Source organism: Haliaeetus leucocephalus, unplaced genomic scaffold (genome assembly GCF_000737465.1).
Source record: "Haliaeetus leucocephalus isolate CR32 unplaced genomic scaffold, Haliaeetus_leucocephalus-4.0 Scaffold155, whole genome shotgun sequence".
Lineage (NCBI taxonomy): Eukaryota > Metazoa > Chordata > Aves > Accipitriformes > Accipitridae > Haliaeetus > Haliaeetus leucocephalus.
In genome coordinates this window covers 113,727-140,907 of record NW_010972591.1, presented here as the reverse complement: position 1 = coordinate 140,907, position 27,181 = coordinate 113,727, and the positions used below count along the sequence as shown (strand labels likewise).

Below are 27,181 nucleotides of genomic sequence, written 5' to 3'. Positions count from 1 at the left end.
ATCACATTAGCTGCATTGACACTTGTGAACCCAAGAATTTCCTCTGATCAAACATCTTTCTGTCACTCATGCCAGGGAATTACAGCCCCATGAGCTAAGCTATACTTAAGCAGGGAAACTTCAGGGCTATGTTGCATTAGGTGGTTATTTCGTTATCTGTTATCTCCCCTGCACAACAGAGTCTTGCTACTGATTGCAGTGGTGGAAGCAGAGAAAATGCTGTTGCACAAATGCTAGTGTGTGTAGTGTTCCAGACTGCTGTGTGTATTTAAATCATCTTGTATTTTAAAGCTGTCTGGAGAACTTGTACTTAAAGCTAAGCTGTGATCAGCTGTAACCAATGTTAACAAAAATTCTGTTTAGTTGTACAGACAGGGCAGAAGTGCTATACAGAGGCAGGCAAGCTTTATTTTTCCCAAGGGGTCATTTGAAGTGTTAGCAGAAATTGCAATAAGAGCAAGCTTGGGCTGCCTGGAGATCAAATCTTGTTGGATTTAATGCCCTCTGGCTCATGAGACCTTTTTTTTTTTATGAACATCTGCTTAGCCTTCTTGATTGGAAAGCTTGCTTTATTTGACATTCTTTGAAATCTTTTGCTTGGTGATGTAGGCCAAAAGACTGCATGAAATATGGTACCCTTCTTGAATGCAAGCTTTGGGAAGGAGGCAAGAAGAGTAAACTCCAGGGTACAGTTTGCTGGAATGTGGGAAGGAAGCCAGGTGGTGAGATTCCAATCAGGAAAGAAGGATAAAGTAGGGGAAAATAAAATGAAAAATGAGACTGATGTAAAGAGATGTGGAGAATGGTTGTAGTAGTGCATGACTGAGGCTGTGGTTCAGGCTTAGAATCCTCAGCATCCATGTAACATGGCATGAGATCAGCCACATAACTGAGCTGGAGTGCTGAGCTGTGCTGCACCACAGGGTTTGCCAAGCCTGAGCTCAAGGTGGAAATACTGCTTATTCCTGCCAGGTGGTGGAAAGAGTAGTCTGATGGCAGAGGCTGTGGGAGCAGCTTCCCGAGTCATTTCTCAGTGGTACATGGGACTGTGTGGGCACTTCTTTTCAAGGCAAAACAAGCATTTCAGTGGTAAACTGACCTGTTTGACTTTGCCTTGAAACAAATTATGGATATGTTTACACTAGTAATTTGGCTCATGTCCAGCTTGAGTATCAGACAGATCCTCTGGAGACCTTCTCCAGTTGCCTTGTGGCTGTTCAGGTCTTGGAGCAGTCTTGCCACAAGAGACCTGAACTCTCCCAATGAAATTGAACCAGGACCCCTGCTCTGGGAGCACTCCCAGTCAATTACTGAGTCTTGTGTGAAAGATACTGGTTTCTTAAAAGTACCTCTCAGCTGTAATTGAGTGAGCAGTTCTCATCCACATTAGCATAAAACCAATGAGAAGCCCCACACCAAGTTTGTTAGCTTCAGGCATTTCTGGCAGTTCATTCTGGAATGCTATTTCCCACTCCCCTGCAAAATGTGAGCAAACACTTCTCAGCCTTCTGTTACAGTGGAGAGGCCCTTCAAGAAGATGGTTTCCAGCACTTACAGTGGGTATAGTACCTGAGTGGAACCATGTGGTTGGGCATGGTGTTTTTAACATGTCCCAGTCTGTCTGTAGATCCTCAGACTGAGCACTCTATTCTGGTTCAGCCAGCTACAGTCACAGACGTACAAAGGAGCCTGGAGAATAGAAGAAATCTGGGAGGTGCAAAGACTGGAACTGAAAACAATTGGCAGCCTGAGCAGGTGAAGTTGCAACTTGTTAGAGCAGATTTAGGAGGTACGGGATACTGCGGTCCTCATGACTGTGTCTATAGGAAATGGCGCGTACCTGTGAGCTCTCCCCTCTTTGGTGGTATTGTACCTAGAGTTATTTCACGGGCATTTTTAGTTTTAATATACTTGTCTACACTAATGTTTTAGCTGAGACAGAGAGTGTGTTTTTGAAGCAAATGTTCCAGTTGTCCATGCCTTTTTGTTCTTCACCTCACTTTGTGGACTAGTCTTGGGGCACCTGAGAATAAACAGGAGGAACTGTTTTGGGAGCACACCAACTGCAACCTGGCATTCAGTCCCAGGGACCAGGTTGGAGCTACTACAGCATCAGTAATGGATGTTTTGTTCAAAAACAACCAACCTTTCCTCCATCTATGTAGTTTCAATTTCAAATGCTTGGCACCACTTTTTTCATCAGCAGAGCCACTTCTGTTGATCTGTGCTATGCACTGATGTAGCTGTAGGTCCTGTGGTAGGTATGTATTTTGCCCCTCCAGGGAAGGATGCTTGAGTAGAGAGACTAAGGGACAGGACAAACCCAAGAAAATTAGTTATATGAGGTCTTGTCTCCACAGCTCCCTGCATCATGCTGCTAATCCAGTCACAGTTAACTGATGTCTTCTGAAGGTGCATAAGGAAGAAAGGCTGTTCCTGTAAAGAATGCTTATTTAGGACTGTGTACAACTGGCTATCAATTTCACAAACATAAGAGTTATTCCTTAGTCTATACACCATCTGCCACACAAGCCCATATTGTGTGCCTGTGTCTGAATCTGCCAAAAGTGAACTGATAAGTTTCCTAGGACCCCAAAATTCTGATGCTACTGGGATCAGTATATTGAGCAAGGGCTCCTGTGGCCAATTCCAGATTGCACAGATAATGAATGGAAGTTTTGCCACTGATTTTTTTCTTTTTTTTTTTTTAGTAGTCTTATTTATATATTTAAAAACAAAAATAAATCCCTACCTTTCATTGTCCTCCAGGATGCTTCAGGTATTGAGACTTGTCTGTGGTGTCGCAACAAGTTGTTACTGCGTTGATAATATTTGCACAATTGGATGGGCATGCAGGTGATATGAATTGGGCACCTTAGTGCAAAGCAGTCCTGTGGTCATGGAAACTAGTCCTCTTCCATAGCTCTGGTAGGCAGTTATAAGAGCAAGTCTCTCGTTCCTCTCCCACTCTGCTTTCACAAAGCCACATCCATATCAACATTGGCTTGGATGCTTGCCATCAAACAGGTTGTGCCTCTGAAACACTAAGATCAATGTGGGGTTTGTTAAATTTGGGATTGCTAGGCCTTTACGCTGTCAGTGTTGAGGCAGCCTGACGAGAACAGATGGATTGAAGGAGGAAAAGAGGAGTTGTTGCTGAACTGAGTGAGGAAGGGAAAGGAGTGATGGTGTTCCCATAGGAAGATATGGAAAACAGGACATACCTTGGGCACAAATTAAGAAAAGGTCATGGAATCTGCCCCAATTATTTGGTGGGTTACCACAACAATATTTCCCCTTTGGAAGGGAAAAGTGTTTCAGCTTTTTTTTTTTTTAATACTATAGGCTGTTTTAGTGAAGTGGCTTTTCTTCCCAGTCCCGCTTATTTATCGTGTTGTAGGAATTATTTTAAACTTGGGGGGGAGGGGTGGGGGAGGGTATTTTTCTTCTAGAGTGGGAGGTGAGTGGTGCAGCATGAGCAAGGGAGGGCTCTTGCCCTTGTGCATCTTGAACATCCAATTAACATCATATGCAAACCAAGCTATTCAGGACTAGTTCTAAAGCATAAAAGATGAGATTGTGGTCACCATTCAATCCAAAAACTAACTTAACCAAACAACAACAATGAAACCACAAAACAACAACAATGAAACCACAAAACAACAAAAAAACCCCACTGAAAACAACCAACCCACTGAATCTGGACAAAATTTTGGTCTGCCAGTTGTGCTATATCATACAGGTTACCATCTCAAGGATGAGATCAGTTCATAGTACTGAATTATTATGGGTGTATGTGCTGCAAGTATTCTGGAAACTTGTTTTATTTATTTTCTTTTAGAATTTTTTCTGACTATCGCTTTACATTTATGAGGTAAAGGGTAGGACTATAAAAAAAACATACGCCCCATTATTCTAAGTAGAAGGAGATGCTGAAGGAAGAAGACTTTCATTGTTGCATTGTGTTAAGAGTAAGTGTATTATGGCAATGCTGTCAATCGTACTGTCCTAGTTTGTATTCTTGGCTCTGCTTTGCTCTTCTTCATGCTCAGTAATGGTGTTGCAGGAACAGTTTCCAATGGTCTTCATGTGTCTTCTCTCTTTTTCTCTTCCCACATTGTCTTCTCCCCTCTTTCCAATTTTCTGCTATCAAATCTTTGCCAGCATCCTTTTCTGTCTGAGACTGAGCACCTAAAAGAAAGCAAACACCCAGTAGGACCAAGCAGGAAGTGGCAGAAGGAAGGAGAGCACCACGGCACTCACAATTCCCATGCCACTGACTTTTTTTTATACTTGGTTGAGAAAGGGCATCTTGTGCAATTACCACATAAGGATAGTTCCTGGGCCATGCCTGAAAGTGTTTTGTAAGTCTTGCTTACCAGGTGGTATAACTTCATTGACCTTCAAACCATTCTTTCCATGTTTCTTTTGCAGATCTTCCTCACCTTTTTCCTTTTGCTTCATCACGTCAGAGGGGTGTTTGTGTTACTGTATCCGTCCTTGCTATGAATGTCCCTGTCACCAAACTCCGTCCTAGCTTTCTTTCTCCTCTACTTATAGAAGCAGTGTCTGATTTTGGTGCTGCTTGGAGTTAGCTTAAGCTACAGAAGGGTGAAGTGAGTCTTAATACAGTCACTTTTACAGTTGTTCACAACCCTTGTTGATAGAAACTCAAATTTGGTAGGATACTTGTGACTCTTCCAAGTTGAAGAGTCAACTGGTAGCTGCTGGTACACAGTCTTTCTGAACAACAGATTTGGGAAAATGTCCCTAAATTTTCCCAAAAATGATTTTTTTTTTTTTAAACCGTGTTGCCATTCAGACTTTTCTCTAAAGAAGGTCTTAAACCTGTTTCAACCGAAGCGTGGAGTTTGCAATACTTATTGCAGAAACTTAAGAAAACTCTCTGGTTTCCATGGGTAAATAGATTATTTTTCCCACTTCTCTTCACTCCAGACATTGGTAAAACCAGAGCAATCTACCCTGCACATGTTCTTCTGAGTAGCAAGTGTGTAACCTGAGATTCCAGCAGAGTCATGTATTTGGAGCTGTCCTGGTTTCCTGCCGCTTGGGATGGAGAACATCTCACTGAGCAGCAAACAGCAGGTGAAATAGTAGGCCATGAAGTTTGCAAAAAAAAAAAAACCAAAACCTGCAGTGGGATTTTTAGCCCTCTTGTCTGTAGGTTAAGTATGTTGCTCACTTATTGTGGTCCTGGTGCAGATTGCAGGACTGCAGGCAGCTAACCAGTGGTGCATAACACTTGCTGTAGGATGCTCACAGTTTCACAAATATGGTGCTTCATGACATCATCTAACTGGCTTATTGCATGGGAGGTCATTATTCTTGAATCCTGTCTTAGGGAACAGTGCGTCTGTAAAATTACAGAAGGACATGCAGAAACTCTCATGTACCCTACTCTTGTGTGTCTGTCTCGGAGATCTGTGGAAAAGTTGTCACTTTCATGCCAAAGTAATCCGGATACAGTGATGGGAAAACTGGGCACCACATGGAACAATTTTCTGTTAGATCAGTATGAATTGTGTCTGACCTTCACCAAGTTCCTGGGTAAATAAATTGCATTATGCTCCTCTAGCCTGAAAGCTTTGTCTGGCCTTTGCCCTGACACCTCTGGTGTGCTTGTCTTAACTTTTTTTTTTGTCAGTTAACAAAATAAACCTGAAAGTCCTTAAATATACATGTTTTCAGGCTGGTGCTTAGTGTGAGGTTGTATTGATCTGAATGGCTTAACTCTGCCAGGTCCAAGCAAATATAACAGGTGTTGGAAAGGTAGGAGAAAGGATAGAGAGCAAGCATCTCTGGTGTAACTCTGTTGACGTTGCAGATCTGCCTGTGACCCATTGATAGGATGATGTTTCTTCACCACAAAGTACTGTGTGTTAGGAATTAGTAGGGCTCTAAAGCAAATCTATCTAGACTTCAGTTAATTTTCATGGCAAGTGAATACTTCATCTTTGCCTTTTACCTTGTACCCTCCTTTCATCTAGGCAATGATGTGGAAACCAAGAAGGGAAGGCAAAAGAGCATCAGTCATTCACTTTTGGAAATAGTAATTTTGGGTTTTTTCCACGGAGCTTCTGCAGTAATTAGTCCAGGAGCTAACCAGGCAGCCTTTCTGGATTTTATGCATCCAGTCCTGTAGGATTTATTCTAAACTTGAAGGACTATCGCTACAAAGTGTGGTGTCTTATTTAGAACAGACTTCCCTGCAGTACAAGCTGTTGTACGGTTTGTCTGGAAACAGAGCAAGCAGGCCAGAAACATTGCACTGCAGACCATGTAAGCACACACAAGTCACCCAGATGATGATGCTGTTCTCCTGGGTGAACTCATCAGTGGTCAAGTGAAAGTTCATGAGAAGTGTCTAAAAGTGATGCCTTTTTATAATGTATGAAGGGGTGGGGGGAAGTTGCTGTGGGTTGAAGGCTGTTTTCAAGCACAAGACTTCATTTTTAGCTGATATAATCTACTCAGGCCTCTTTTGGATAAAATACGCTTTCCTCAATAAGTAAAGTAAGCTTGTTAAGTATGGAAACATTATGGACAGAGACAACAGTTGGAAGTGTTGTCAAGCATCTGATTAAGTTACTAGAAGTTTACAGTACTCTGGGATATGGAGAGCTTCCTCTGCTTTTTAACTTTGTATTTAGTATTAGAAATAGGATGTACCCAGTGAAGTCTTCATTGGTGACCTGAAGTGACTTATAATTTTGTCCTCAACATCTTTCAAGACTGTAATAGAGCAGAGCTAATAGAAATTGGTAAAAGTAGATTATTGCCATAGTTCTGCATACAAAATATGTCTGTATGCATGTACATCTCCTTTGCTGTATTTTGGGGATCCAGTTTGCTTTAAAAGGTCAGTTACAGAACCATAACCTTTTTCTTTTAAAGGGATCAACAACGAACTGTGGAGATGCTTCTACAATGCTGAGTTTTGGGTTGATGTTATCGTCATCAAACTGTGGGTTATCAGTGAGCAAAAATCTACTGAGGAATTGCAGTGTGTAGGCTGAACTGGATGGTGTTAGAGGTCACTTGCCATGTGAGATTTTACAAGTTTTCTTGAACCCAAATGCAGTCCTATGTGACTGTGTCTTACAGGTATTGTAAGACCCTCTTGATGCTTCCTTGTTTCTGTCTCATATCTGTGATGCTATTTACCACTTTAAAGAGGCAATAATGGACAGAAGTGAAGTGCTAAGTTAGGACTACAGAATTAGAGACTTTCAAAGCACTGTTCTGTGGCTTGGGGGAAGGGCCTTTTATGCCCTCCTGCCCCCCAACTCTGTTGTGATATTAAGCTTTTATTCAGGGCTTTTTGTGTTGCTTAATTGTGTTGTATGTGCTCATGCTCACAGGCTTTTTTAGAGAGTAGAATTCACTAAAATTCAGTGAATTTCTACTTCATGTCTTCCCCTCACTCTCCTAGTGAAATACAGAAACATAAAATGTCAATGTGTGATGGAAATTAGGAGAGGAAAAGATCTTATTACCTGTGACAGTGTGACTGAAGTCAAGTCTTGCTTATTAGCTTCATCAATCAAGTGTGACATTTTGTTCCAAGGCTTTATTCTAAAGAATGCTTGAAGTTGAATACCTCCATCTTGGGCACATAGAAATGGAAATACTGTTCTGTACTGAGATGGGAAATGGAACTCATACAGAACAGGCATCCACTGTTGATCTTTGAGGTGGCTTCTGCCAGTGGCTACATCTGTTTGTGTCAGGCAAAGCCACTTCTGAGCCAACACAAAGTGCTTTTGAACTCCATGGAACTGGGGTTTGATACAACCTGTTCCTGAGAGCCTTTTTGGCAATAGAGCCGTCTCCCAGGATGTGTTCCGAGCTGAAGAGGTCTATGCACTGTTCTTGCTATAACATTCAAAGACCTATAAATGACTACGCTGCAATTGAGATGGTCAAAGATTCTCTGTTTTTACTAGGTTTTTAAATATGTTTTTGAGTTACTTTTATTCCACCTTTGGGCATGAATGTGCAAGTTGGAATATGCAAGTAGGTATGTGTCTACCCCATATAAAGCCTGACAAACAATACCTGCTGAGAATTAGTATGGCTTGACCAAACTGGGGTCCTAGAGTCATTGGGGTTTTATTTGTATTTGGGGGGTTTGTGTGTTGTATTAATACTGGCAGGACTCTTGCAGACTCTTATTCTTGAATTGTAGGTCCCTTAAAATGACTTGTTTATGGTCAAACTGAGTGGTGGAGGCTTTTGGGTGGGAGTAGTGGGGAGAGATGAGGTAAAGGGAGTAATCTTGTTCCATCCACAAGCTAAGCTTTTTTTCATGGGAAACACTGCAAATTATACAGGATTTTAGTGAGACGTTAGTAGGTCTTAAACTAATAAAATAGCAATGACTTAGGAACGCTGTCTGTTATATAGAGTACCTGGGTATCACTCAGAATATCTGAGAACTCCCCATAAGAGTGACTGTGGGGAAAGCAGAGAATCAAAGGCTGGAAGGGACCTCAGAGGGTCTCCAGCCCAACCTCCTGCTCACAGCAGGGTCAGCTCTGAGGTCAGGCTTCTCAGGGCTTCATTCAGTTGGGGCTTGAAACCTCAAAGGATCTCTGGGCAACCTATGCCACTGCCTGACTGTCCTCTTGGGGAAAAATTTTCACCTTGTTTCCAGGCTGAACCTCTCCTGTTTAAGTTTATGCCTGTTGTTTTTTACCTTCCTGCCCTGCACAACTATGAAGAGTCCATCTAAAATTTCTCGATGGCTCCCCATAGGCACTGGAGGTGCTGTTAGGTCATGCCAAAGCTGTCTCTGCCCTGGGCTGAACAAGCCCGCCTCCCCCAATCATCTCAGTGGCCTCTGCTTAACTCTCTCCAGTTTTTTGGTGTCTTTCTGTGTATTGCTGGGGCCCAAAACTAGACTGTGTCTAAATGTCCAAAGAGTGCTGAGCAGAGGAAGATAATCTCTTCCCTCAATCTACTTACTGGCTCTGCTTGTGTTCATGCAGCCTAGGGTGCTGTCATCTGGCTTTGCATGCTGCTGGCTTGTGGCCAGCTTGCTGTCCTCCAGGGCCTCAAGGGACATTCATAACATATATCAGCTATTCTTCCCCTTTCTAATTCTAGTTATCGCAGATTGGTGTTCAGGATAGAGAAGCATTAATATTCCTATCAGGGAAAACAGAGTAGCAAAACACTTTTGGTGACATAAGGCTCAGGATTGTTGTCCCTCACAAATAAATACAAGTAGGCTTTTGAGGTGAGTGAGGGATAGGTAGCAACCCAGGATGCTACTGGAAAGAGAAGTTGCAACCTGAAATCAACATCATGATGGTAGCTGGTGGTATTCAGCTCAGAAGAACCTCTCTGAAACTGTAGGAACTAAACCTAAAAATAAATGAATGATTTTTTTTTTTTCTCTCCACTCAAGATGACTGATGCAATTACTGCCTTCTACTTCAAACATATGTGTCCTCCCCCCCCTTTTTTTTTTTTTGTGAGGAGGAAAGTTGGGATGAACTGTAATCTAATGATCCACATGAAGTCCTATATTCAGCCTGCTCATCTTAATTGTTCTGATGATTTGTCTCTTCAGCACAGCTATCATTTCTTTATAATTAGAATATAAACCTTCTAAAAATGTTTGCAATATGCCAGGTGAGTCATTAGCTTGCAAGACAAAAATTAGGAAGAAAGCTCCCTTGGTTTTGTATATTACTCTGCAAATATGGTAATTTGTGTTATTTAACACAATTTTTTCCCTCAGCTGTATCTGTAGCTTTCTTGAAGAGAAACAAAGCAAACTCAGATTCAGATAAAGAGGTGACTTTTAAGGCTTACTGTTGACTTCTTTCGGCCTTCAGCAACTGTTAACCTTTCAGATTGATGCATGTTTTGCTATACTACTTAAAAGATCATAAAGTCACAGGAATTCAAATACTTAATGTTTATTTAAGGAAATATCCATTTATATTTTGAGACAGATCTTGCAATAGTGTTGCTGTTCTATGTGATTGTTGTAGTACTGCTTCTCTTCCAAGAAAAGCTGCAGCTAGTTTTACAAGGGGAAACTCTTGTCTAGTTTAAGATAAACTGGATGAAACAATTGGCAGTGACTGGGTACGTGGGTTTGTTGTTGGAGGGAGGAGGAGGTTGATTTTTGTGGAAGTCGTGTGGTACGGGATACAATCCTGCAAGCTGAGAAACTAAAGCATATGGGAGACCCAAACAGTGTCATTGCTCTGTCACCCTCACTCTAGAGCCTTAGAACATGAGTATCTTCATGCCAAAGAGCAAACTTTAAATGTTGGTCCAAGAGGTTTTCAGTGGTGGATCTGTGGTGTTGGTGTGAGCTACTTCTAGGGAATTAATGAAAGATAGTTAATGAAATCAAACCTACTTTTCTTTAGGCTTACTCCAGCTGCATAACTTAAAATCAGAAAAGGCTGAAAAGCTGCCTGCAAAAGGAGAAGAGGGGAAGTATCTTGCAGGTTCCTTACTGAGAAAATGTGAGTGTCTATAGCTTAAAGCTGGAACATTTTCTTAGGCTGCAGAAAAACACAGCAGCAAGTTCACATGAGTGAAACCATGTAAAAGTGCAAACTTGGATTCTCAGAGTGGTGGGAGGGTGTTGCAGCCAACAGGCTGCTCCCCACTGGGTACCTGCTGGCTCTGGGTGTCCTGCTGGAAGTCTGGCACTTTCTGACAAAAGTAGTATTTCAGAAGTGCAGGAAGTTGAGTCTTCAGAAACTTGTATTTCAGTCTCCCCAAATCCATAACTGCTGTCAAACTGCTCAACTAAATAGTATAATTGTTGTCTTCTTTCTTTCAACAAGCTCACAAATATTCATTACCCTGATCATCTGTCACTTGTAGAAATATTTTTCTCATATGTGTCTTCCTTTCCCACAAGTGGACCTTGAAAGCCTTCCTGATCTGCAGACATCCAACTTGCTGAGGAAACTCTTTCCTTAAGGAAACAGGAGGCTGTAAGTCAAGTCCCTCTCCCTGACCACAAATGCTTTTTCTCTAAGCACACCTAATGGCAATTGACTGAAACTTTTCAGGCAAACTCTGAAGTAGTGCAAATGTTGTCCAAAGCTATAGCTGCTCTTCTTGTTCACTGAGACGCTGTAACAAATTTATTGGAAGTAGAATAGAGTACTAGTTTATTTTGTATGGGATTCTATTTCTTTTTTTTACTTAAAAGAAATCTACTACATTTTGAGAGGAAAAGTTGTTGGCAGAAATTGTTGGCTCTACAGGTTTATGAATAGTTGAATTTACTCAGCTGTGAATTGTGGTAACAATCTTTTTAAAGAATTTAAATACTGTTTTCGTCACAGAAAATCTTTACTGAACTCCCCTAGAGGATCACTCATGGAGGTGTATGTAAATGATGAATGCTGCCCTCCCGTCCTGCTTGTCTAAAGATGACTGTAAATTCTCGCCTTCTGATTTGGCTTCCCAGTCTAGTCTGGATGTCAATAGCTTAATGCCATGTGTATGTGTGTGTCCATGTAAGTGATATGTTGCAAGAATCACAGACCATGGCATGAATTTCTATCCTTGTACTTAGCAGATGACAGCACTTAAAAAGCCTGTCTGCCAGACATTAAAGTAAACTTTTTACCTTAAGAACCAAGACAGCAGCATAGACTCTCTGTACTTTTGTTTGTGCTGGAAGTCTTGCCTCTAGGTCTCAAACTTTCTTGGTAGAGTCAGGTGGAATTTTCTTGCTTTGTGCTCCAGTGGAGGAAACTGCTTTTGAGGCCATAGCCTTTCTATGGACCTGGTTATTGGCTGGGCCTATGCTGTAGGGGACTAGCTGTTGAAGCCTGCAGGGTGAACTTGTCCTTTCCAAGCTGGAGGGTTTTGATGGTGACTTCTGTGGCATCAGGACTTCAGCTGTAAAGTTGCATTCTAGTGACTCCCCCCACCCTCTTTTAATTAAAAGGAGAGAACAAGAGAATTATTCTTGTAATTCCAAGGATGGGCTTTTAAAGACATCCCAAACTGGCGCTTTGTAACCACTTGTCATGCTTGTTGTATCATTTAGTTATGCTTTTCCTTTGCAACTAACAACCTTCCTTTGAGTTTAGCTTTCTGGGTGGAAGGCAGGGGTTTATGAACAGCAATGTTGACTACTTAAAATATAGTTTATGAAACAGTTTAATTTTTAATGAGCATTCAAAACAAATTTATAATTGGATGTAGCTGGTAACTGTTTTTGAAGGGAGAGTGTCTTGAAGCTCCTACCATGCCACATTTGGATGAACCAATTCTGGAGTTTAGGCAAGTGGAATTTCTCTTCCCTTTAAAGCAGTAGTGAAGAAGCAGCATAATTTTCAACAAGGACCTTGATCAGAATCAAGAAGGAGCTGACCTCAGAGGCTGAGGCCAGCACACACTTTTAGAGGGAGTTGATTTGACAGCTCCTGGCACTTCTGGTGTGTTCCTTACACTGCTGCCCTTATGGGTCAAATATTGTGGTGAAGCTTCCTTTGTTCAAGTTGATGCTAAAAAGCTGAGACTCAGCTGTGAGAATCTTTCACAAACTGTATCTTTTAAACAGCAAATTATTAGACTGGAGAAGGGGAGTAGGTTACATCCCCTCCAGTTTTTGCTTATCTTCTGTGCTCCCTGTGCTTGCTGTTGTCAAAGACCTATCAAAAGCTGTAGCAGGAAGTGTTAGGAGCCTGCCTATTGTGTTCATTAATGAACCAGAGTTTGATGTTAGCATCACTCTGCCCTTGCAAGCAGGTGTCACTGCAGCCAGCACCAATTACAGCTGTATTCAGGGGACAGCAACATGATTCAGCCAGTCAAAAACAATATAAATGAATGAAGCTTTCACAGTTCAGGGATTATATATTTTTAGAAAGCTGTATGTGATGTAATCCAACAAGATAGCTGCATTTTTCTCAACTTAAATGCTTGTTCTGTTCCTGTCAGCAGGCAACAGCATAATGTGAAACTTGCAAGTTACAAAAAGGAAAGAATATGAGAAGAAGGTAGAGTAAGAAGATTTTTAACCCATCAGTGCTGATAGGTCCTGCAAAAGAAAATGCATTTGAGGTCCTCTAGATTTATAACTTTGACAAAAGAGGCTAGATTTTTTTGAAGGCCTTCAGGTACTTTCCAGCATGCTGCATGCAGTGCTAATGAAACATGGCCTCTTAAATGATTTCTTAACAGCACAGCTTTCGTTCAGGCCTTTGTGTGTGGTTTGTACCAGTACAGAGCTTGAAAGGGTGGTCTTGCTCCCTTTAAGTCTTGGATTAAACTGTCCCAATAGCAGATGTGTTGCAGTACCCTGTTTTCTGGCAGCAAGTAAAGATATCTTATTGCCTTTTACAGGATATAAAATACAGTAAGCTGAGAAGTCTGCATCTCTTAGTCAAATATCACTTGTATGTGAATACTTCATTGTAGAAACCTGAAGTAAAGAGGGTGGTGACTGGGGAGAGTCTGCAGCACATGGGCAGGGTTGTATTTATGATGTTCCTGAATTTTTCCTGTTCCTCTCCTCTACTGGAACTAAATGGTAATAGTAATAAAAATTAACTGTAGGACACCAGATTTCAGAATGGATGGGCAACCTGGTCAACTGTATCTATTTTTAAGACACCTTATGTATCATTTAATAAAGTTGGTCACCCGGAAAACTGATTACCTGACATCTCTTATAGCGAATTAAATCAGGACCCAGTAGTAGCTCTTTGCTTACATGCTATTTTTACCCAAGGTCTCCAAATGCTGTTGCAAATTCTGGGGAACAGAGGGCTTTTAACAGCAGAGTGAGCCGAGTGTCTCTTGAAACTGCGACTTGGAAGCTGCTGTGAGCCAGACAGGTGTTTGAAGAACATGAGAAGTGTTTGAAGTTCTCCAGATTTTTCTTTGAGCTTTCTTACTTATTTCGGTACTCTTATTCAAATTCTTTACTCCTTTTCTGAGAAGAGACATGGATAGTGTAGTCTGGTCAAAGTATATGCTCAGGCTGAAGAGTGTAGACAAATTACAATTTTTCACTTTGTTTTTATTGATGTGAGTTTTCTTAACATATTTCCCATGTATTTCCATAGATGTTTGTTTTAAGAGTAATTTAGAAAACTGAAGTACCACTTCTTTTTTTTATTTTTTTTTTTTCCTGTTAGTAAAGACATCTCAATTCTATTTCTACAGCACTGATATCACCTGCAAAGAAGAGGTCATCAGTGATCAATAGATTACGGTTCTAGCAGCACAAACCAAACAGTCACCATGAAACACTTCCTAAGGTAACGGTTCTGTACTTTTTCAAAAATGTTAAATTATTTTAATTACTTCTATGCTGCAGTGAGTGAAGTGTTTTAGCTGTTACCAGTGGTACAGAAGGTGTAAACTAGTTTATACTAGATTGCTTTCTGTTCACCTAGATTTCGCTATTTAATTAAAGTTATTTTAATTTAAAATTTCTTTTCCAGTTCTTTATAGAAGCAAAGAATGTGGGAACTGTCTTGTGGGATTGGAGCAGTGATGTATCAAATCGGTAGTGCCTAATATATCGGGGAAAATAGGAGAAACAGTAACACAACAAGAATCTTGGGTTTTTTCTTTCCCATTCTTGTCTGCTGTCTGGATTTTTGGAGTGTTATTTGTGAAAGCGGAGAAGAGGAGAGGCTTGGTGAAGATGTGCAAATGTTTTTGAAGCTGATTGTGTTCAGTCTGGGGAGAAATGTCTGTTACTTGCTCCTACGTATGACTTGCAGCTGTTTCTCTATAAACTAGGGGTAGAATGGGGAACTTGCAGACACCAGCTGTAAGTACAGAAAGCCCATGTTGTCTTTGTTCTGTAGTCAGTGGAGAGAATTGAGCATTCCTAGAAACTAATACAGATCAAGAGCTTAATTTGTGTATAAACCAAAGAAATCATATTTTCTCTTGATGGGAAAAACCTTTTCAAGAGAGCTGAAACGTGCTTCTGTATAGAGCATCTGTCACTATATTTTTCTCTCTTTTTCGACTGTTTATAGCAAAGAATCTTATACGCTATGGATATCGGCATCATTACCTCTAGGCTAATAATCTGTAATAATTTTGCTGCCAAGCCAGCCTTGGCTTAAGCATTTCTGTGGAGTGTTTGGGTCAGTTTCCTCAAGTATCTTGAGCTAGCTGCAAAAGGACTCTGTAAGCAGGATATACGCAGGTTAAAAGTATAGAGTGATTATTTATTTGCCAACACCCATAAAAGACAGCTAAGACTTAATGAGCCATTAGGCTAAGTGTCACTGTGCTCACCACCCTGACGGGCACCAGTCAGGAGGGAAAGGATTGGCCCCTGCAGTTCTGTCCCAGATCCTAGATGGTCCCAAGTCTTTCACCAACTCCATTGATTCTTGTCCAGTGACCTGATGGCTGACAACTAGCCTGGCTAATGTCCCTGCAGTGCTTTTTCCCTTTACAATTTTATGATGTCCCATGTTGGAGCCTTCCTTGGATGCTGCTAATGATTTTCATCTTGGCAGTCCTACCTCTAATTTTTACCTTTCTTGCTCCATACAGACTTGCTCAGCAGCCTGGCCCAAGGTCACAAATTGGTGCCATATGGGATCTAGGCTGTGAATCCTGCATAAATTGGACTCTACCATCCTGTGGGAGGGGTGGGAGCCTCTAGCTGGGTTCACAGAGGGTGTTACAGCTTGCCCTCATAATGGCCTGGTATCTTTTGAGCATAATGTAATTTTGCTCCTTCCTGATTGAGAAGCTGAGCTGCTGACAACTTCTAAGCTGCCAGCTCTTCCCTGACTACAGTAAATACTTTGCTTCTCCCTTTAAACTGCCGGTTCTGCCCTCCTTTGGCTGTCCTGGCCCCTTGGTGGTTTTTCCATGTTGGAGAAAACGCTGTTTTGAATGTATGGGTTCCTGAGGCTGTCTTGAAGAAACTACTTCCTACTTCTTTTCATGGTATTTCTAAAGTCAGTGAATCCTAAAAGATTTGAGAAGTCTTAATGGCATTAGCTTCTCTTAAGTAGCCAAGGTAGATCTTCTGAAAAACAATTGCTTATCTAAGTAACACAGTCTAGGATTTTGTTATAGAAAGTCCAACATTCCAAATGCTGAACAGAAAGTTGCATTGGGGGGTCAATACAGAGCACCTCAAATAGGAAAACACTGTTGAAATAGGAAGCTATTCTGTTTACTTACAAGCATCTGGATTTTCTTATTTTATGTTAATCCTTTGACATGAACTGGTATGAGTACTATACTCCTCATATTTTGTAAATATAGAAGAAATATGGGGTGATTAAGAAATAAACTGGGGTCATCCTCCAAGAAAAGCACTTACTGGGGATAGCAAGTTCTGTTGTATGTGTTGTGGTTGCAGTTTTGTGTGATAGGGAATAAGGCAGTGAAATTTGGAGGTGCAGAGAGATATACGTGCAAGACAAGGATATTAAGTCTTCCAGCTTGGAAATCAGCTGGAAAATAAACAAGTTAACGTATAACGTGTCCCCTAGTGTTTGTCCATTAACAATAGCAGCAGTGACCCAGGAGCTTGCTAAAAGCATCCTTAACTGTTTGTGAAGATTAAATGCAGGGCTGAGTGTGGTGTACTGATGGCAACAACTGCTCAGTGGCACAGTGTTTTCCTTGTTGCACAACATGGAGTATACATCGGATTAGCTGATGCTGATGGCATAGATTATCTCTGTGTTTAAATCCAAAGAGTTAAGTCCATAGGAACTGCAAGTCATCTTGTTGACTGCAACACAGAAAATGCCATAAAACAGATGGAGAGAGGAGCCAGTACAGTTACATCTGTAAAGTTAAGATAATCTTAACTGCTCTCTCTGAATAGTGACTGTAGTTTACCTGCAGCAACTTCATGCAGCAGGTATTCACCTGGAGACCCAAGGAGGACTTTCAACAGTGGCTTTCAAATCCAGCTTGTTGTAAGAGAAGATTCTCACCTGTAGGCAGACTTGCCACTTGGGTCTGAGTTAGGTTTGTGTATTGGAGGCATGCTGTAGTCTCTGCTGCTACTATCAAAGGGCGTGCTGCATCAGGGTTCTCTGATTGCTACTGAAGTTTGTCTTCTAAACAAAACACTGTAGATGTGAGTACAGATAATGAGGAGCTAGTGTAATTTGCATGCTGCTTTTGCTGTGCTTACTACTCATCTGTTGGACCATTGACATGGCTTTTTATAATCAGCTTGACATCTCCTGTCTCTCATTTGACACAGTCTATTTTGTATTTAATATCAGTGAACTGTCTTTTTTCCACCAGACTTCTCCATTTAAGAAGCCCTGTTTAGTCTTCAACTATTCTGTGATTCTGTGGTTAATGAGGTTGAAAGACAGGTCTGGAAATCATCAAGTCCAATCCCCTTGCTCAAAGCAGGGTCAGCTACAGCAGGTTGTTCAGGGCTGTGTCCAGTCATGTTTTGAGCATCTCCAAGGATGGAGACTCTGCAGCCTCTCTGAACAACCTGTTCCGATTGTTTGATGACCCTTACAATGTAAAAACAGTAACAAAACAAAAATTAAAAAAACACCCTTAGATTTAAATGCAGTCCCTGCATTTTTGTCTGTGCCTATTGCCTCTTGTCCTGTCAGTAGGCAGCACCAAGAAGCGTCTGGCTCTGTCATCTTTACTACCACCATCAGGTATTTATGCACATAGATAAGATCCCCCTGAGCTCCTAGCTCTCAGTCTGTCCTTCTACAACGCATGCTCCCAGTCCCTTAATCACCTTCATGGTCCATTGTTGGACTCTATCCAGTATGTCCATGTCTCTCTAGTACTGGGGAGCCTAGCCCTGAACATAGGACTCCAGATGTGCCTCACTGGGGCTGAGTATAGAGTACAATCTGCATGATCCACAAATATATGGAGCTTTAAGGGCCTCACATGAAAGGCAATGGAAAAGGTAAAACTTTGAACGTTGACTGCTCTTCCACAATTGAAGCAATTGCTTAGTTTTATACAAGTAACACTGGTACATCCTCAAGTTTAAAGGAAGTAAAAAGATGTTTGCTTCATGCCATTGACAACACTGGCTAAACTGTATTTTACGTGAGGGTGACGAAATTTGTTCCTACTGATATTTAGAACAATAGACAAGTATGCAATATCCCTTTAAAAACTTATGGCATAATGTTTTATTGCTTTTGACATGGGTGTTTACTTGAGATGCGAGGTGGGTGGTTTAGTTTTGGGGGAGATTTTTTGTTTGTTTGTGTATGGTTTTTCTCTAAGATGTACTCTGAAAGGTAGTCTTTACCTGTTGAGAAATGGCTTGACCCTGAAGTTACCCATCTTCGCTGACAGTCACCATTTGGGCTCTAACTGGAAAGTGAAATTGTCATTGTAAAAGTAACTTAAAAATGCGTCTCACAGTACATTTCTAACACAAAGTTCAGCCATTGAATGAGACAATTAAAAAGATACGAGAAGATACATGTTGTGGTGCCATGCAGTAATTCTGCTTTTAATAAACTGAAGTCCTACAGTATTTGAACAATTGCAAAACTTCAAAATAAGTTCTAAACTGAATTAGTTGCTTGTGCAGTCTTATTTCTCAATCTGAATTGCTTCCTCTATCCCTGCCTTTCCCAGGACTGTATAACACATCTGAATAGTGAAGAAAGGGGCTATCTTGCACAAACAGCAGCTGGTGTGACATCTACATCTCTTGTAAGAATATAATTTTTAGACTGGGGGATCCTTAATTAACAGAAGTTCATCTCTGGCTTTTCATCTGCCTGCTTTCAACAGCTGGTGCTTTCCAGTAGAAGGAGAAGGTTGGTTTTTTTTAGCAGTCTAATACTTGGAATAACTGTAAATCCCTACATTTAGGGGAGTGCTGTTGGCCAGTAAACTACAGGACTCTTATGCTCATATCTGTAATCCAAGGCGATGTCTAAATGAAAATAGCTGTTCCAGGTTTCTTTTTTTTCTCAGCTTGCTCTGATATGAATTATTCCTAAAGTCTGAAATATTACTTATGAAGTAACAAAACTGTTTCTCCGTGAAATATTTTATCTTTCAGTGCTTTCTTTTGTTGTAAAGGGGTTTTGAAGAGTCTGTCAGTGACAATTCCACTTTGACTAACTTACCTTAAACATCTGAAATAATAATAACTTGGAGAACCAACTGTAGCAGACACTTAGGTTTTTTCAACAAATCCTGGAAACTTGACACCTTCTCTTGATCTACTGCAAAACAGTCTATAAGCACTAGCAGATTTTCAGCATAAGTTCTGTTTTACTGGAATCACATCAGATAGACTGAAAATCAAGTCAGCAAAAAGTAAGAGCAGGTAAAGTGTGGAAAGCTGCTGTTAGAAACTACTCTTATGTCTTCCTTAGTTGCCACAGTGACTTGCTTTCATGTCTAAATGGAGAGATAAGGTGGATTTCAGTTGTCAAGTCTGCAGAGATGCAGAATGAAAAAAATGTCTTGTGTTTGAAAGGAGCTAATAGCAGGTTTGCCTATGGCAGAAAGGGTGATTGGTACATTACTACTTAGTTGACCTTGTATACACACTGTAAGTTTCACAGAAAAACCCAAAGATAGTCAAGTTAATCAGCTCCTAACAGAGTAGTATCACTTGCTTACTCACCCATTTGGACAGCTGATCATCCATAACTAGTATGACCTTGACTTCTCAAGCCATAATCGGAATTCTCAGGAAGGAAATACTGATGTGTAACACTTTCTTCTCTGAGCTGAGTATGTCCTTCAGGAAAAATAGTTGAGTAAAAATCTTTCCTATCCATAGGAACTAAAACAGGACACACAGGAAAGAAAATTATGTGTAAGTAGATAGTGACCTTTATTTTATTCTTTTAAACTAGTGGGTTTGGGGGTTTTTTGTTGTTGGTTTTTGAGGTTTGCTTGCTTCCCCACCCCCCGCCCCAATTTTAAGTCCAGTCACTAGCATTGGGTATCTCGTTGAATTTTTTATTTTACCCAAAGTATTTGTTCTGTTAGTTACTAGCTCTGAAAATACTAAGGTTCTGAAATTACCAGGGGAGGGAATAAGCACCATCAATTTTTAGTTTCAAAAATGTTGCACAATAATTAATTTCTACTTCCCTTCAAGTCAGTGAAATACCACATTGCATTATACATACACCTTGCTACTTAGGCGAACATACCTCACACAGGAAAGAGCTTCACAGAAATATTAGACAACTTTGGAAAACTTTGCTCAATTTTGCTTCTGTCTCCTTATCAGGAAGAAGGCTGTCTAGACCCAGTCACCTTTAAATAAGGAGCCAGATTTCATGAAAATGTGATGTCATACTGTCGTTGGAGAGATATGTAAATTCTAATGATGCTCATGTGTGCCATTCCCATCACACTGACCCGACATCAGTTGGGCTAGTTGAGGGCAAACCTTGTGACTGCTTGTTGAGAACCAATTCTGTCCTTCCCTTTGCAATGTCATGGTGTGAAGCAACATGCTCGGTTCTTTCTGCTTCTTGCTGTTGTATGCTTTCTTACCCCAGGCAGAGCAGCATGTGTTGTGGGGAATAGAAGTGTTGTGACTGCAGCAGCAGTACTCTTACTTTGTGCTCTTTTTGGCTCTAAATTTCTCTGTTTTGCAAGGATCCTAGCAACTGTAGAACCCCCTTTCTTCATCCCCTCCCTCATGGAAGAAAGCTCTCCAGAACCCCTAGTGAGCCCCATTATTGCCGATAGAGATCGGTTGCTTGCTTGGTTTTGCAGTATTCCTGATAGTTCTTGCAAGGTACTGACTGCCTAATTCTTTTTTTGGTTAAAGCTGTTCTTAGCAGAAAATTAGAGCTTGGAAGCAGTGACATACAGCAGGGAAGATATGAAAGAGTTAAAAGTAGAAGAGCAAGGAAGAAGGAGAGGTGAAATAGGTACATATATGAGCCTTTAACTGATGTTTGCTAATTATACAAAAGAAAACTTTGCATTTCTGTGGCACTTCAGGCTATTGTGGTTGTAGCTTTAAGCACTTGGTGGTATTCTGTAAGTCTCTTCCAGATATGCAAGGGAATACTTAATAGTTTCAGAATATTTTGTTGTTTTGATTTCCACCACCACCCCTCCACCCCCCTGCCTTGGAACCCAACTAACAAGTACATTTTTCTGTAGTATTGATCTTGGAGTTCAGTGACTTTCTGTGAGCCAAGCTGGGAGAACTATGCTGAGTTGTGTTGGTATTGCTCAGAACCTAACAGGTAGCTTCTGATATCCAAGTGATTGGTATCAACACTAGGAATGTGTAACCCTGACTTCTCATGGGAGGATGGCTGCACATGTTTCCACTCATACGGCATCCTTGGCAAGGGAACTGCCTGTTGATTAGGCCTATGTGCATCAGTATCTTATTATGCAGTTTTTTCTTTGTTTTACCTGAATAAATGTTCATATGAACTCTTGTAACACACTGTACATGTATAAACACAAATCTGTAGGTCTGTGCAACTGTATGTAATACAGGAGGAGAGGGAGCTTGTATCAGGATGTGGAAGAGTAGACTGCAAGTCCCTGAGGAACACCTTCATTTCTCTAATGCTTCTGTTATTAAAGCTCACCTCGGGATCTGAAGTATTGCTGTACATGACTATGCAAACTGCTGGTGAAGCATGCTATTTTCTGTGCTGACAAAACCTGCAAAGGCAAGCAGGAAAAAAAAAATAAATACCGAAGAGATTGAGTGGAGAGGAGGTTTAGCATTGGACTCTAAAACAAAGCAGAGGTTAATGCCACCATGCTGTAGTCAAATACGTGGCTCATGATATATTTCCATGTGGCTTCTTGTTCATGATATGCCGTGTTTTGTTTTATAGCTGCCAGCATCTCCACTTTGCTTACGTGAACTGAAGTGCGTAGTGGCTAACATAAAACTTGTCTTAATCACTAGTGTGCTTTTATTACAGGACTTCTGCAAGCAAGAATTCCCTTTTATAAAGAACAACCCTTTGAAAACAAACTTGTTACTTTTTATGCCCTTCATGTTACAAATGGAAGATTTCAACTGTTGTAAGCTTGAGATGGATGAGTAGTAGAAAATTGAAGGTATCCACAAAGGCTAAGTTTTTTTTCTATAAGCTGCCTAGCCAAAACTAGTGTTTGTTTGCTTTATTAGTAATAGCTGCTAAGTATACTTTAGTGAATCACAGATGTAGTGTTGGCGTGCTGTAGTGACATGTTTTTAGTAGATGCATTTTTATTAGTTAATCTTTGTGTAAATCACAGCCAAAGCAAAACTTTAGTGGGGAAGGTGGTTGCAGTCGTGGTCACAGCTCTATCCCATTTAGAGTTTTTCCTTTGATTTGCAAATCTGTCACTGAGCTTAAAGGCAGCAACATATAATTCAAGTGCACCTAACACCTTCCCTGCCACCCCTACCCCAAAACTTATCCACATCACACAATATAGTAAGAAACAAGGTTTTGAGTAATGAAATGGGTTGTGATGTTTCAGCCCTGGAATAAATCAAGTATACGCATGAGCTTTCTTAAAGGACATGTGGTTTTTATGGGAGCTATCTTGCTCATTAAAAGGAAGTCTTACATGGGTTGTTAACATGAAGTTAAGTGAGTCATTCATCACTTCTTTCACATAAATGAGCTCTCTGGGTAGTGAGTTGCTCTAATAGAGACCTAATCTTTGGAAACAAAGCAGGCCAAAAGAAAGCACCCCTAATTTCTGCTACAAATGTATGGTGAAAACCCGGAACTTTGTTTTACCACATTCCACCTTCCAGTTTGGCATTACTCTTGTATTAATTTCTCTAGGCCTTCAGCCTTACTACAGAGCTGGTGTGTGCTGAGGAGGCTGAGGGATGGCTATAGGTTGTGTTTGGACTCTTCAGGGATGATGGACTAGTTAAATCTGTGAAGGTTGATACCAAATGTGTACTGGAAAACCAAAATGCCCAATGTTAGCCTGTGGCTTTTTTCAAGCCCCTATTAAAGGTTGCAGCTGAAGGCATTAGTTGATTTTATATGAGATTGGCTCTTTAACTGACTTACATTTCTGACTGTTGGAAACTTAAATAATAGCTGCTTGGCTGATGATGGACTTGCCTCCTGGTAACTGGCCTAGTTCTTAATACTGAAGGTGATAACCTGCTGTGAAGCACGTAGGAACTCCTCACAGTAGCGTGTTCTGGCACATCTTACAGTGGATGGTGTGGGACAGGACACCCAAATATTTCAGCATCAGCAGCTGAAACTTTTTTGCTTGTCTAAAACTTGATTCCAGTGTGGGAGTGATTCCTCATTCTTTAGGTTTCACTTTGTATTTAAAATAGAGGCTTCCTGTTGCATAAAGACAAGGGAGTTGCCTGCATGCATTTGGAGCATTAAGTGAATTAACTAAAAGTGTGAAGATAAAGTGGATGCTTTTAAAGCATGTTAAATACTCATGTGGATGCTCTCCATTTAGACATAAAATGGCTTTAGTTCCCCTAGCTTAATCCCCCTTCAAAGGGGATTAAGCTAAAGTGAACATAAAGCAGATTAAACTACTGTGTGGACATTAACATGAGTTAATTTATCTTCCCTTCCCTGAATGTCCTTCTACACCATGCCCTTCAGGATGTTTTTAGGAAATGATTGAGCTCTTCAAACTTTATTAAAGCTATAACAGATTTGAGTATCTGGAATTCAGTATTTCAGAATAACCACCAAACTCCATTGAAAAGAATAATACAGAGTCTCCTAACAAATAACTGTCCTTTGAAAGCCTCAACAGCATGTGGAGGAAATAATGGGCTAATGATGAATATGCATACATACAGGCTTAGAACATAATGGACCAAATTATTTTTGACCATTTAGTGGCAAGCTAGCATATCAAAGCTGTATTGATGTTTTTCTATAATGTAATCATAGCATGTAATTATATGAGGTTGAGGTTGGAGAGGACCTCTGAAGGTCATCTAGTCCCCACCCCTGCTCTAGCAAGGCCACCTAGAGCCAGTTAACCAGGACTGTGTCCAGATGGCAATGTTCCCATTGTCAGGTCTTTGCAGTGTAGCCTTTTCTGAGAGGTGCTTCTTCTGAACCCAGGGACCCTTGGTGGATCCTACCCCACCTCAAGTCCTGGTGCACCCTGTGGGGGTTGACATTTGGGTAACATGGCAGGATCTGTACCTTCATAGCCACAGAAACAAGAAAGCTAAATTGTGTCCAAATAAGTTGTAGCGCATGTAATCTGTCTTTGAGGTGTGTTATGCAATTGTGGTAGCAGTATGTGGGCTTTGGTAGCAGCTGCAATGCTAACAAACTTTAAAGTAGAGCATTTCTCATATATGCAGACTTTTTCAGGCTTTGATAGGATTACAGGCTAGTTCAAGCTGGGAGGGGCATCAGCAGGTCTCTGGTCCAACCTCCTGTTCGCAGCAGGTCAGCTCTGAGGTCAGACTGGGCTGCTCAGGGCTTCTTCCAGTCAGGGCTTAAAACACTCTGAGGAAGGAGGTTGCACAGCCTCTTTGGGCAATCTGTGCCACCACCTGAGTGTCCTCATGGGGGGGGAAATCTTCTCCTTATATCTAGGTTGAGCCTCTTATTTTTCAGCTTATGACTGTTGTCCTTTGTCTTCCTGCCCTGCACCACTGTGAAGAGTCCGGCTCTGTCTTCTCCATGATCTTGCCACAGGCACTGGGGGCTGCTATTAGGTTGCCCTGAAGTTCTCTGCTCCAGGCTGAACAATCCCAACTCTCCCAGCCTCTCCTCGCAGGGTCTGTGCTCCAGCCTTACCATCTCGGGAGCTTCTACTGAAATCCATCCAGTTTGTCAAAGCCTGTTTTGTATTGCTGGGGCTTGAAACTGGATGCAGTGCCTAAATAAGGGCTTTCTTGGCTTACTGTCCGTTCTGTACTTTGAGAAATTGCACAGCGTCAGTGCTGTGTAACAACTGATCTTGGGAAGAGCTGGCAGTCCTCAGGACAGGTTCTTAAACACCTTCTCCCCTAAAGCGGGGGAAGCTTTGGTTTCCTTAATTGTAGCTTTTCACTCTTAGTGACCTGACATGAGTGTTGATTCGTGTTTGTCAGGATAACCAGCCACTCTACTCGGAGCAGCTGGATGCAGAGGCAAAGCTAAGCCAGGGTGTAGTGGCTCCCTGGATCCTCAGCAGCCATGATAACAAGGTGAGCTGTGCTCACTTCCCATGTAGTCCTGTTTGCCCAAAGCATTAGTAGGAACTATATGGCCCTTTATTTTAAGGGGACAAAGAGTTTTCTAGAAATACTCCTTTGAGAACTCTGGAGTGGACTTATTCTGTGCTTCCAGTTCTGGTGCTTTGTGCGTTTTTTGGTTTTGGTGGGGTTTTGGGGTTTTTTTGTTTGTTTGTTTTGGTGGTTTTTTGTTTTGGTTTTTTTTTTTGTTTTGTTTTGGTGGGGGGTTTTTTTGTTGTTGTTGTTTTGGTGGGGTTTTTTTGTTTGTTTGTTTTGGTTTTTTTGGTTAAGACTAAAAAGCATGATTTAACACTTACCAGGGTAAACATTTGCAGTGTGAATGCTGCTTTTGCTTTAAAGCTGCCTTTAGGCACTGGGAATTTGGGGTGAGGAAGTACCTTCTGTTTGGGTGGTGACCTTGTTGAAACAAACTCTGCTCAAGACTCTTACTTTCAGGCCTCTTCTTTTGTCAGGATGTTTGTCCAGGTATGCCTGTACTTCTACTGCAAATGCTTGTGGCGCTGCCTGAAATTTGTGGTCAGGAAACTAACAGGTCAATGTGAATTGCAAAGGATCTGTTACAATACCAAACCTGGAGCTGCCAGAACTATGAAAATAGGTAACTGCAAAATACTTAGTTCTGCATGCCTTTGTACCTTTCTGCGTGAGCTAAAAATAGTATGACTTCATTCTTATAAATAAATAAATTGTTAAATGAATCTAATATAAACTTAGTTTGTCTGACATGATGCTTTCAAATACTGTTCTCTTACAGAGGCATCACTGAAAGGTTCAAAAAGTAAGGTGAGTGAAAGATCTCATCCTTCACCTTTTCTGTTGTGCCCTGTGCAGTTGATTTGTTCAGTCTGCTGTTTGCTCCCCCCAAAAAATTGCTTTAAGGTTTGATATGATTTTACATTAACACCATCTTCTGCTGAAGAGGGTTTAGTGTCTGCAATAGCAGGTGATCTTGCAAAGTTGGGGACAGTGTCCTGTGCTTCAGGGACAAACACACTGTGAAACTGATGGAATCAAGGGGCAACAGGCCATGGTGGAGGGAGATGACAAGGGTGACGTGTTGTAATTCGGGGTTTCTTGGCTTGTTTCCTCATCTTGTCTTAGAATTTCTGTATTCTGCAGTCAGTCACACACTTTACACCTCAGGTTTTTTGTCTGGAAAGGAGCCATAAAAGAGGCTGAAGACAGCAGTACCTAGATAGCCAAGACAACTTTGTTCTCTGCTTTCCTTTTAAATACATTAATGGAGAACAGCCTCTGTCACTTCATCCTTTCACTGTAGCACTGGTGGTGCTAACCTAAATTCTTCTCACAAAGCATGTGTGTATACATTAAACGGCATCGTTCAGCCGTTCGTTTCTCTTTGGCATAAGAATCAGTGATGGTGAAAAGCTTACCTCAGCATTAGCAAAAACGATGCCACACAGCTCATAGTTCAGCATAGTGCTTCCAAATGTACTTCTAGCACAAACAGAAAGGCAGAAACTTATTTAAAAACTTGCATTTAAGCAACAGTGTAGTTTTGAGACAAAGCACCAGACAGTTCAACCTCTTTTAATTTTTGGAAGGCGTGTTGATTCCTGAATACTGAACTTCCAGGAGCATTTCTACAAAGTGCAATGACATGCAAGAGAAAGCAAGAATGTTTTGCTGTGTTATTGCAATGTGTTGGGAGAGGGGATGTCAAATGAAGGCTAGCGATTCCAGTGTAATTAAGTGGATGCTCTGAAGCTGCTTCTCGATCGAAGGCCTCAGTGCAGATCACCTTCACTAGCTGCTGCCACAGAAATGTGATAGACTAACTACACGGGCATGACAAAGCAACTCAAGTTCTTGTAGGGCTAGCACTCTAAAACTAGTCAGTCGTGCTGAATAGACTGGAAAGGTGTGTATATATATTGAATTGGGTCTTCTAGGCTCTTAATCTAGAAGGTTTTGGGTATCAAATTTACCATTGTTAACTTCTATTGAATAATAGCTTACATATTAATTCTTATGTGCTTAAAA

The 27,181-nt window shown here is 41.1% G+C and overlaps 1 protein-coding gene across 1 annotated transcript in view; it reads left to right on the top strand.

Moving 5' to 3' along the window:
• The window catches only part of ELMOD1 (ELMO/CED-12 domain containing 1), a 51,732-nt gene that overhangs the window by 3,576 nt on the left and 20,975 nt on the right, over positions 1-27,181 (top strand). Inside the window, exons 3-5 of the mRNA XM_010562126.1 lie at positions 25,034-25,129; positions 25,613-25,775; positions 25,932-25,960. Coding sequence (XP_010560428.1) covers positions 25,034-25,129; positions 25,613-25,775; positions 25,932-25,960 — 288 coding nt within the window. The remainder of the gene's footprint in view (positions 1-25,033; positions 25,130-25,612; positions 25,776-25,931; positions 25,961-27,181) is intronic.